At 36.4% G+C, this 10,868-nt stretch overlaps 1 protein-coding gene across 1 annotated transcript; it reads right to left on the bottom strand.

Annotated features, from left to right (window-relative positions):
- Positions 1-7,478: 7,478 nt before the first annotated feature.
- LOC148731574 (uncharacterized) lies at positions 7,479-10,868 on the bottom strand. Its single transcript, XM_088759502.1, has 2 exons — positions 10,069-10,868; positions 7,479-7,942 (listed from the first exon to the last, which is right to left on the bottom strand). Exons 1-2 carry the CDS (start codon positions 10,193-10,195, stop codon positions 7,704-7,706), a joined length of 366 nt encoding a protein of 121 aa, XP_088615628.1. The 5' UTR covers positions 10,196-10,868; the 3' UTR covers positions 7,479-7,703.

The following is a 10,868-nucleotide window of genomic DNA, read 5'->3' as shown; positions in this document are numbered from 1 at the left end:
TACGCGCCTCGTTGGCTATAATCATCTCATATCCAACAAGCGCGAGTAGAATAATTGTTTTATTAAAAACGCCCCCACGAAATTACAATTTTGTAAGAAGAAACCGGATTTTTTAACTCCCTTTTGATTTTAAGCTGACGCTTGCGCTTACCATATTTGTAGATTAAGGTATATTGGCTCATATACCATAATGGCTAAGCCAATAAAAAGTCTTGAATTGCATTATCCAATGATCTAGTTTTTAATAATATTAGATATATATATATATATGATAAAGTTCAATACAACTACTAAAAACCTTTGTATTGCCAAGTAAGTTACTTTATTTTCCCAGAGAAATTATGAAGTCTGAAAAACCTAATGGGAAAAGGTTAAAAAGATACTGGTAGCTGCAGCCGTAAATGATGTCATGACGAAAATAGAAAATTCCAGATATAAGCCCGCACTCGTGCTTTTAAGAAATGCCTTCGGGTTTGTTTTTACAAACGACTTAGGAAGAACAATCAATAACAAAAGTAATTGAGAAGAAACTGCTGTCGACTTGTTACTGTAAATTTCTAAAAATTAAACACAGTTCTTTTAAGATCATACAAAATATAAGATCTTTTGGGACGAGTAATAATATGATGTTTTAAGAAATCTGAGCGCTAAAAATAAGCTTAAGGATTCGAAAGTTATTAACATCTACAAAATGGTATTTAAATTTCGATTTAAATGTTAAGATTGTGTCTTACCCGTTGGCACCTAGCGATAGGTACTACTAGTATAGTAAAATAATATCTAAAATAATATCTTGTAATAGTGAGTACAATATAATGATAGTAATAAAGTCCTATATAAATAATATTAAAAACTGGATAATTGGATAATGCAATTCAAGACTTTTTAATGGCTCAGCAATTATGGTATATCAGCCAATATACCATAATCTACAAATATGGCAAGAGTACGTGTCAGATTAAAATTAAAAGGGAGCTAAAAATTGAATAAAATTTAACTTAATTTAACGTTTTTAATAAAACAACTATTCCACTCGCGCTTGTTGGATATGAGATGATTATAGCCAACTCTGCGCTACGCGCCTCGTTGGCCATCTATCATCTTATATCCAACGCGCGCTCGTGGAATAATTGTTAAATATCCTATAAATATAATGAAAGCTTGAACTGCTAAAATATATACGTCATCGATCTCATTTACAAAACTCACCAAGCACTAAAATTCGTTGTTAATACACGATCTTACTAAAAAACTATTTTTGAAACGCTCGGTCTTACATTTGGAAATCGCAAAACGCCTTTTGCGCCTGAGACTATAACACGACGGCCCTGATGATTGAAGCTAGCATTTTATGTAAGCGATGGGCCGGGTCATTAGCAATCGAGAGGAAGATCTATGGTTTTTCTTTCTCTTTTTACAAATAAACTATCTGTCTATCTATCTATCTGAACCTTATCCGAATGTCCTCTTCTAGAATGTTCTGATTAAAGGCCTTTTTTCAGAACGGCATTGTAACAATCATGAAGTAAAAAAACGAAAAAAGTACTAACTGGGCCTTTCACCGGAAGGAAAATTTTTCACCGAACAATTTAGTATTCAGTTTACCTAGAGGTTACATGTACTAGTTGATATTTTACTTTCTCCAGTTTTCTTTCTTTCTATAGTTTACATGTACTAGTTGATATTTTATTTTCTTCAGTTTTCTTTCTTTCTACAGTTTACATGTACTAGTTGATGTTTTACTTTCTTCAGTTTTCTTTCTTTCTACAGTTTACATGTACCAGTTGATGTTCTACTTTCTTCTTTTACATGTAATTTATTGCTTGCTCATGAACTGATCAATTAGATTAAAGAGAAACTAACTACGTTTTCTAATACAACTACATGACTTGTATATTCTGTATAAAAAATGGAAATGAAATGCAGAAAGAGGACCTATTGAATCATGTTCATTACTGTTTCAAGTCTTTTTTTTTTACCTTCTTTCTCTTTTCAGCAATGAAGATGATTAACAAAAGAACAAGGGCTTCAACAACGATACCAATAAAAGGCCACAAAGGGCCCAATGGATCTGTTAAAACAAAACAAAAAAGCAAACAATAAAACAACATGATAACATTGACGGATCAAACCATTTGCTGAACAAAACCTACGGGAGGCTGAGTGACTCTTTAGGATTGTGATACCTGTAGTATAACTTGCAATCACATAATATGTTGTTGTAAGAAATGCCATCATTCAATAATATTTTGAATCAAATGAAAGCAACTGGGATTTCAAGAATCGTAATGCTGATAACAGTTAAAATAACCAAAAAAGTATTAAATAAATATAGATACTGATAATTATAGTGATTTTGATTATGCTCAAGATGATGACAGTGATAATAATGGTAAATAATAAATAATGGTAACATGACCAAGTAGATTCCAATTGGGTCTGTAATCGTACCAGTGATTAACAAAATCAGACAAACATGGGGAGCAGGAGTCTGATTTGTCAATTACAGCTGAAAAGTAAAGCTGTAAGTACAAACATGGTTGTTTCTATGGTTACTGCAATCAAGTCTGTCATTGGTGGATATCTAAGCTGAGTGGACTTAGTATGATTAGCTGCTTTAGCTGTCTGATTACAGCCAACTGTCTGATTACACTGTCGGATTACAAACCCTATAAAGGAATAATGAATGAAAAATAAAGCAACAAAAAGCACTGATCCCATTTGAGGGAATTGCAATGGCTATGATCACACTAATAATAATGATAAAAACAACATTACCTGATTGCTACTACATGTAAATGCAGCTGACAGTGATAATTCTGAGGAAAACATAATTGTACATATAAACCAGGACATAATCCTCTGATCCCTAACAGTGACTTAAAGTGCACCTGACCCCTAAAGTTTTTTTCACTTAAAAAAATCTTCCTGCTTTGGTGAGTATTTCCTCGAAAAAATTGTTGGATTTGGTTAAATCCTTATTTTTTTATACCCTGTTGAAGTCGAGATATGAATGGACCACGACCGCGTAAATGGGCATCTGGGCAGAGCAGACTTGTGACGTCACTTCGAGAAGACGCTCAAGAAATTCTCAGCCAGTCGTCGACCTGCGAAAGCCTTTCTAACACTAGATTCATTCTGCGGCATATTTGCGACCAATATCGATCTAACCTTCCAAACATAACCTGTGAACTGTGCAAAATGGCGCGAAATACAGATTGTTGGGTTCTCGAAGTGACGTCACATTAGTCGCAAGACTCTTGATTCTTGAAACGCGGTCGTGAGTCAAAATGGCAGTGATTTTAATGCGATTTTCCGTACTTCAACGGGGCACAAAAATTTAAGGATTTGACCAAATCCAAAAATGTTTTTGGATGGGATACTCACCAAAGCATGAAGATTTTTTTACACGAAAAAGAAATTTAGGAGTTAGGTGCACTTTAAGCATCTACACATAGAACGTAATTTTCTCCTTACAAGACCACCCTGAATCAAACATCAAGGTGATGAGAATTAAAGAAAATGATCACCAACTAAAGAGTTTCTTGATTTTTCGACAAATTCTCCTCGTCAGTAGAAAAGGAAATATCTACAGAAGAGAATGAAGAATCTAGATGTTGTCAGTCAGTTGGGGTATAAAGTGTTAAGCAAATAAAATGATCGAAGCACACGTGGAGCCTCAACTCCGACACCAAGAATGAATCGCTGGCATTTGTCTTCTACATTTTGGGAGCAGTTAAAGTGAGACAAATTCATTTCCTCAAAACAGATAATTTATCTGACTGTTTCTGTTTGATCACAAAAATAAATAAAGATAATAGATAACTTATACTGGCAGATGATGACAAACCCACAAAGATTGTGTTGAACTGTTTTAATAAGAGCCCTTGATGAAATAAGTATCTTTAAAACTTACTTATGCAAGCCTGAACACCGTCTTCATTCTACTTCTTCACCTTCCATTCTACCTCCAAAGGAAATCCTATTGGAGCCCACTCAAACGACACCTTGCTTCCTTTAGAAGCCTTCTCCTCAATGTGTTCCTTTGGCTTGGGAAGCCAAGGTGCAACTAGAATAAATCAATGACCAGTTAACACTTGAATTGTCCAGGTAAGGGGTGCAATCTTTGATTAACAACAAGACATACATGTACATTTACCCTGGTTTACAAGGAAAAAATGGTAGATAGAGATCGAAATACCATCTATGTACAATACACGTAATGTAAAAATTGGTCCATTGAAAGTTCACCAGGACACTGCTGAGTAGCCTTAAAATTATCTGATCTCTAAGGCTGAATGAACCTTCCCAGGTATGCTGTACCAAGGAAAATGTCTCAGCTTACCAAATGCTTTCCCTTCAACTCCCGGAAGTGACTGCAATGTAACCTCTCCATACAAATTTAAAACTCAGTCTATTTAGCAAACAACTGAAGCAAGATGTTTTTTCTCTTCTTTTGACAAGCATTAAAGAAAAAAAATATCCTGGGATTGCGAGGTTCATACAAAGCAATTTATCAGTTAAAAGGTGGTAGCTATGATGTAATTATAACAAATTCTCTAAATTAGCTATCGCCTCCTGGTTAGCTCAATTGGTTAGAGCGGCGGATTGTGTTGTGCGGGAGGTCGAGGGTTTGAGCCGCGGCCGGACCAATACTCATGGTCTTAAAATAAGTGAGGAGAATTTACTACCTTTCTATAATCAAAAAATGGATAGATATTCTACTCTTCTTGGATAAAGACGAATAAACTGTAGGCCCCGTCTTCTGCAGGGTTAGGGGTAGGAGAATTTAATTTCCCGCGCACGAGATTACTGTGTGGTGGATGTCCTCCCCTGAGTGGGATGGGTGGGTGTTGGCCCTGAAAAGCCCCTATGGGGAGTGGTCAATTAACCATGTATGTATGTATCTATGATGAGAGATTTAGTCATTTCTAATCAGATAATCAGATCCTGGTACAGGTATTTCTAGAAAGATAAAACGGTGTTTTCATCTTGGGTACTTTACTTTCTGTTTAATGATGGTATGGCTGTTGGCAGTCAGGGTATTACAGAATTGATAGAATGCTTATCAGCCCAAGCAGATTCATAGTGCCCATACATATATATGAACTGCGGTTATGAAACGTATATGTGCACGATCCTTCGCAGTAAAGCACTATTTAAGCAATAGTGAAAATCAGACCTGAAAAAAATTCAGGCCTGTACGGGATTCGAACCACTGACCTCTGCGATACTAGTGCAGCGCTCTACCAATTGAGCTAACAAGCCAACTGGGAGCAGGCCATCAAATTAATTCGACATAAACCCGTAGATTGTTAGCTCAATTGGTAGAGCGCTGCACTAGTATCGCAGAGGTCAGTGGTTCGAATCCCGTACAGGCCTGAATTTTTTTCAGGTCTGATTTTCACTATTGCTTAAATAGTGCTTTATTGCGAAGGATCGTGTACATATACGTTTCATAACCGCAGTTCATATATATGTATTTCATATGTTTGTTGTTTGATTTATCATCTACGGGTTTATGTCGAATTAATTTGATGGCCTGCTCCCAGTTGGCTTGTTAGCTCAATTGGTAGAGCGCTGCACTAGTATCGCAGAGGTCAGTGGTTCGAATCCCGTACAGGCCTGAATTTTTTTCAGGTCTGATTTTCACTATTGCTTAAATAGTGCTTTACTGCGAAGGATCGTGCACATATACAGATTCATAGTGCTCATACAAAATCTACAATGCAGCTCTTTTACCCCTTTAACCAAAACAGAATTTTCTTTTTTTTTTTATCAATACAATATCACACAGACAAGTCATGAGAAGAAAGAAAAATATCAATTAGGGGATTATAAGTTGATCCAATAGTAAATTGACCGAAGTAACAGCAGAAAAATTGAATGGCAGACAGTAACAAGAATTACTAATGCGATCTTGCAAGTGAAAGGGTTCAATTCTGCAGACTTTTAAAAATGTGGCCCAGGTTTCTTCAGTTTGTTGATTTCTAGTGCCATACATAATGTACAATTAATGTACCACCACAGTTAAACCTTTATTATACTCCTATGAGTGACCAAGACAGAATTTCTCCTTACAATATCAATAGAAAATCAAGCAGACAAGTGATGAGAATAAACAAAAATGTCAATTAGGGGATTATTGGTCAATCCAATACCAGTTCAATCGCCCGAATTTAAATCGTACGCATGATATGGCAGACAGTACTTATGAGATATTTCGAGGGAAAGGGTTAAACTCTTCTTAAAGAACTTCTTAAAAAGAAAAAACTTACAATCAACACACATGTAATAGTGCATTGCACTTACTCTTAATAAATAAGCCATCTGTAACTTTGTACTCCTTAATATGCCTCAGCTTTACTTCCAAAAGGCATGTGTAATTTCCCCCTTGTTGGACACCAACCTTTGTAAGTTTCAATGGGGCTATAAGGTCGTGTTGCACATCTGGATCTGGATACCGCAGTCTCCAACAACTTCCCATCTTTATACCAGGAAATCCTCCTCAGCGAGGTGCTGTTCTCGTTTCCTCTTTTAGTTAGGTTGCAGAAGATTATGATGTCGTCACCCGCATTAAGAACACTGGAATCTGTGACTTTCACTGTTGGAATTTCATTGCATGAAATGCAAGAATGTGTAAACAATTACATGTAGGTAAAGATTATTGGCCAAGTGCTCAAGCATCAGGTGGATGGATTTTTCTGTTAACTAACAAATACATTTTGTTTCCTATTCGGAATGAAGATGGTTTATATAGAAATATTTTGCTGAATAAGGATCTTTGTGAAAAGGTACTTTTCAATCTAAGATGAGGGCATAACTTTTTGATAATCATTCAGCACCCACACTACATGTAAACTGCACATTCGAAGTGAAAAATAACAGGAACTTTGACTTCATTTGAACAATGGCAAGTAACCACACTACAACAGCTCATCCTATTCTCAGTGGTTTAAAGGAGATAGCAGTAGTGTTTTTCCCCACAATAAGATGCCAGTCTTCAGAAAAGTTACCCCCATCCCTTCCATTTCCTCCTGTTTTCTGACAGTTTATTTCTACTCAATTCTATACTATGTGGATAGACACGACATACATAATAGACTTATTTATGCTGTGAGAGTACAAAGAAGTGAAATTTCATCTGCAATGCATAGACTTACTTGTAATAACACTAACACTAAAGCCATGCCTCTTTAGTAAGCTTACATTTTTCGCAAAAGCATGGCACTCATAGCTTCCAAGATCACCGTACTGACTGTCATCCTGAATTGTTACATTCTTCAAAGTCATGGTAGTGTACAATTTAATGTTTCCTGCTACAACGAAAGCAATTAACTTCTTTGCAGGAAGAGAAGAATATGGCTTTGTACTGTACAGATTATAGAAGGGGAGGGGAGAGGGAGGGGAGAGATCCCATTCAAGGCACAAATTGATAAAAAATTATCATGGCATCAAGTATCCAAAAAAGGAAAAGTTCAAATCTCTCCTGTTATATGTGTGAGGTTTCAGGGAAATCTAGATGTTTTGACAAACTTTAAAGGGAATAAAATTCATGAGTCACATATAATTCAGGAGGGAAATCATGACTCAGCCTCGTTCACACTATTTATGACGACTTTAAGAATCCTGCTTTGGGAGTAAAGTTTGAGGTCCAGCAGTTGTTTTGTTTTTATTTTTTTCTGGAGCCAGATAGTTTTTTTTTACATTATCTGTAATACAAAGATATACTCACTTATATTCTCTCTTCTTTGATTAAACACAAATCTATCCCCTTCTAACTTTCTGTATCGGTTAAGGTCATCTCTCCTATAAAACTCTATTCTATCTGGTTGAAGTTTACCAGATGCATCAAATGTAATGCAAGTAACGTTTGCTGAAGTGGACTCTAGAGGGTAGATGTTCTCTGGGAAAGGTTGTATTACTCCAAATGGTGGTTCCCCTGAAATAAAAAAGAAAAGAAAAAAAAACTTGTACATGTCCATTCATTAAACTGCAGGAACTGCACATACATGTACAGTATACTTGTTTCTAATATCCTAAGCACCTCCTCCAGAAAATGCCATACACTGCTGGAAAATTAGGGAGATCCAAACTGGGATTACTCAAAAGGCTGCAAGGCTGGGGAAAAAAGGCTAGAAATGAGAAACCGGTGTGCGTTTCTGCATGGGGGGGACAGATTAATTTAAAGCTGTAATGGATTTTTGCCCATACTGTACCTTACCGGTATGAAGCTGTTATGTACATTGTAACTATACCTGAAATTCGCAATCTCAGAATTGCAGCTCGATCAGCAAAAACATATGATTTTCAAATTAGTATATTTTAAAGCCTATGTAATGCGGTAAAAATATTTAGTGCATGAAAACACTGTCTAATTTCACAAATTCGACTTCAAATATCATTTCCAAATTCATGTATACAATTCTAAATGGCCAATGAGCTAAATTTTGTAGAACAAACCACACAATTTTTATAATTATTCAATAGAGTGTTTCTGTTGAGGAACTATCGGCTGATAGTTGCCCTGCGGAAATTTGATGTTCTTAAAACAAATATTTTCCTGAGAAGTGAAGCTTTCATAGCAAATATGCTAGTTTTAAGAACATCAAATTTCCAAGGGGCTGCTATCAGACCAATAGTTCTGAGACATTAACACTCTATTGTCTTTATTGTGCACCACTAAATTTTCTTCTGCGTGCCAGTTGAAAAACAGTCAAAACCCACTAAATGCAGTGCAATCAAATATCTATTTATGCATACAGCCCGTCACAAATGTCAATGATTCGCAACTGTACATTGGAATACGTTATACCTGTCAGAATTGAAACTTACTGTTTTTCCGATCTGCCTAACTTCGCGGCCGACAAACCATTCAAAATTTTTCACGGATGAGTACTATCCATCCAGGTATTTTCCACGGATTGGCATTATCCATCCAGGTATTTTCTGCGGATGAGCACTATGGGCTGACAGTGTCTCTCCACAGATGAACACTATCGCATCAGGTGATCAATTTAAACCAATAAGAATTGGAGAAAATTTAGTGGTGAACTATAAGGGCTGATAGTGTCTCTCTATGGATGAACACTACCACGTCATGTTATCAATTTAAACCAATAAGAATCGGAGAAAATTTAGTGGTGAACTATAAGTGGTGTTAGCACTCAGTCACACTTAAAGATTTTTCGAACAGTTCATTATAAACTTGAGATGATTCCAGAATTATTGACAAGTTCTGATTGCAAACTTCAAAGAAAACATCGAAGATTCAAGACAATACTTTTCATTTGTAACCACAACAGTAACCGCGTGAGTATGAGGTTTTCGTTAGAGAAAGCACAGGTAACCCGGGCTCACTGTTTGTATCACGTACACATGGTTAACTAGAGAGAACATACGGGGCGAAGTTTAGGTCTAGAAAACAAATCGCCATATGGTAAGTTTTATTGATTTTTATTTCCATTTTCAAGCCAATTTTCAGACCTAAACTTCGCCCCATAATTGTTCTCTCTATTTAACCAGTGTACGTGACACAAACAGTGAACATGGGTTACCTGTGGAGAAAGCTCGTAATTTGCATCGGGAGATCGAAATGTATTCGTTCATTCCGACAGATAATTAAACGCTAACAAAGCTTCAAAGAAAGTTAAAAAACAATGCTTAATATGAGATCGCAAATCATCTATTTGAAAGCTTCGGTTCCCTTCAAAGGTTTCAGCCGACGGTTTGGGGAATGCGGGTGATCCTCGGTGCAAAAACCTGACGAGGTTTTCTTTGTTTCATGAGGTATTGTTTTGCTGCACGCTATTATTTTATAATGTTTTGTTCTCTTTGTTTTACGCCACTCGTGAGCTTCACAGGTTTTTACATAGAGGATGAGCCCCGTATGCACTTATTTAACTTCACGAACACATTCTGAGTAAACCAGCATGTTTACGTCGCTATCCGTTCAAGTTTCATTAGCAGAATGAGATTTGTTTCGGAAGCCCTCGCATGGCAAGTAAAGTTCCTTCGGAGCTACCACTATATCATCATTATAGAGTTCTTATACAAATTCACCCTTACCTTGAGCCTTCACTGTTGCAAAAATGATGAGAATCAGAGGAATAATTTTTTCTAGTACGGCCATGGTGTTCGCCACACCTAAATTTATCGATAGCGCAGAAATCCGCGGAAATCGAATCACAGTCATCCCAAGCCCACGTCTCGGGGAAAAGCGAAGGATTATTTAAGAAAGCGTCATGCGTTATGTGATGCGGTGTGACGTTTGATACTAAACAGGAAAAACAGTGATGGCAAAGCAAGCCCAAAACGACGGAAATCTCCGAAAAAAAACAACATCCGCACAAGGATGGGTGTAGCCACGAGAGTTATTATTATTATTATTTTTTTTTTCTTATCAGTTCTGTCGTTCGTCTTTGTTAATTGTAATTAGTGTAAATAGTTCTCGTCTCGATAGTTCAGTTCTGTATTTATTAGTTTGTATTTTTTCGTGCTGTCAAAATGTAAATTAAGTTTGTCAGCGTTGTTTCATGCAATCGCCTTTGAGTATTGTGTAGCCTTGTTTAGTCTATTGTTTTAGCCTTTTATCTGCTATATAACATCGTAGTTGTGATTTTCATTCAGTCGTTGTTATTCCGGAGTGCCGTACAGATCTTGTAAGTAGTTACGCTTTCGTTTGTATTTTCCTGTAGTTTCTCGTATTCCTTTCGTTGTATTTTAGTTTCGTTGGGTTTAAGTTCGCATTGTTAATTCTGTATTTTTTCTGTGTGTTATGTACAAGTGAATCGTCGAGATTAAAAGGTACGTATTTCAAACTGTAACGGAGTGTCAGTTACAATGGGTAAGTTTTATAGTTTTATTAA

Source organism: Stylophora pistillata, chromosome 5 (assembly GCF_964205215.1).
Source record: "Stylophora pistillata chromosome 5, jaStyPist1.2, whole genome shotgun sequence".
Taxonomy (NCBI): Eukaryota; Metazoa; Cnidaria; class Anthozoa; order Scleractinia; family Pocilloporidae; genus Stylophora; species Stylophora pistillata.
The sequence above is the reverse complement of the archived record's forward strand: the minus strand, read 5'-3'. Positions and strand labels throughout refer to the sequence as shown.

What these genes read in the sequence shown, in the direction of transcription:
- LOC148731574 (XM_088759502.1), bottom strand. Translation starts at nt 10,195, where the DNA reads ATGACTGTGATTCGATTTCCGCGGATTTCTGCGCTATCGATAAATTTA. An exon ending in TGCAACAGTGAAGGCTCAAG is followed by an intron (nt 7,943 to 10,068) that starts GTAAGGGTGAAT and finishes TTTTTATTTCAG; the next exon opens with GGGAACCACCATTTGGAGTA.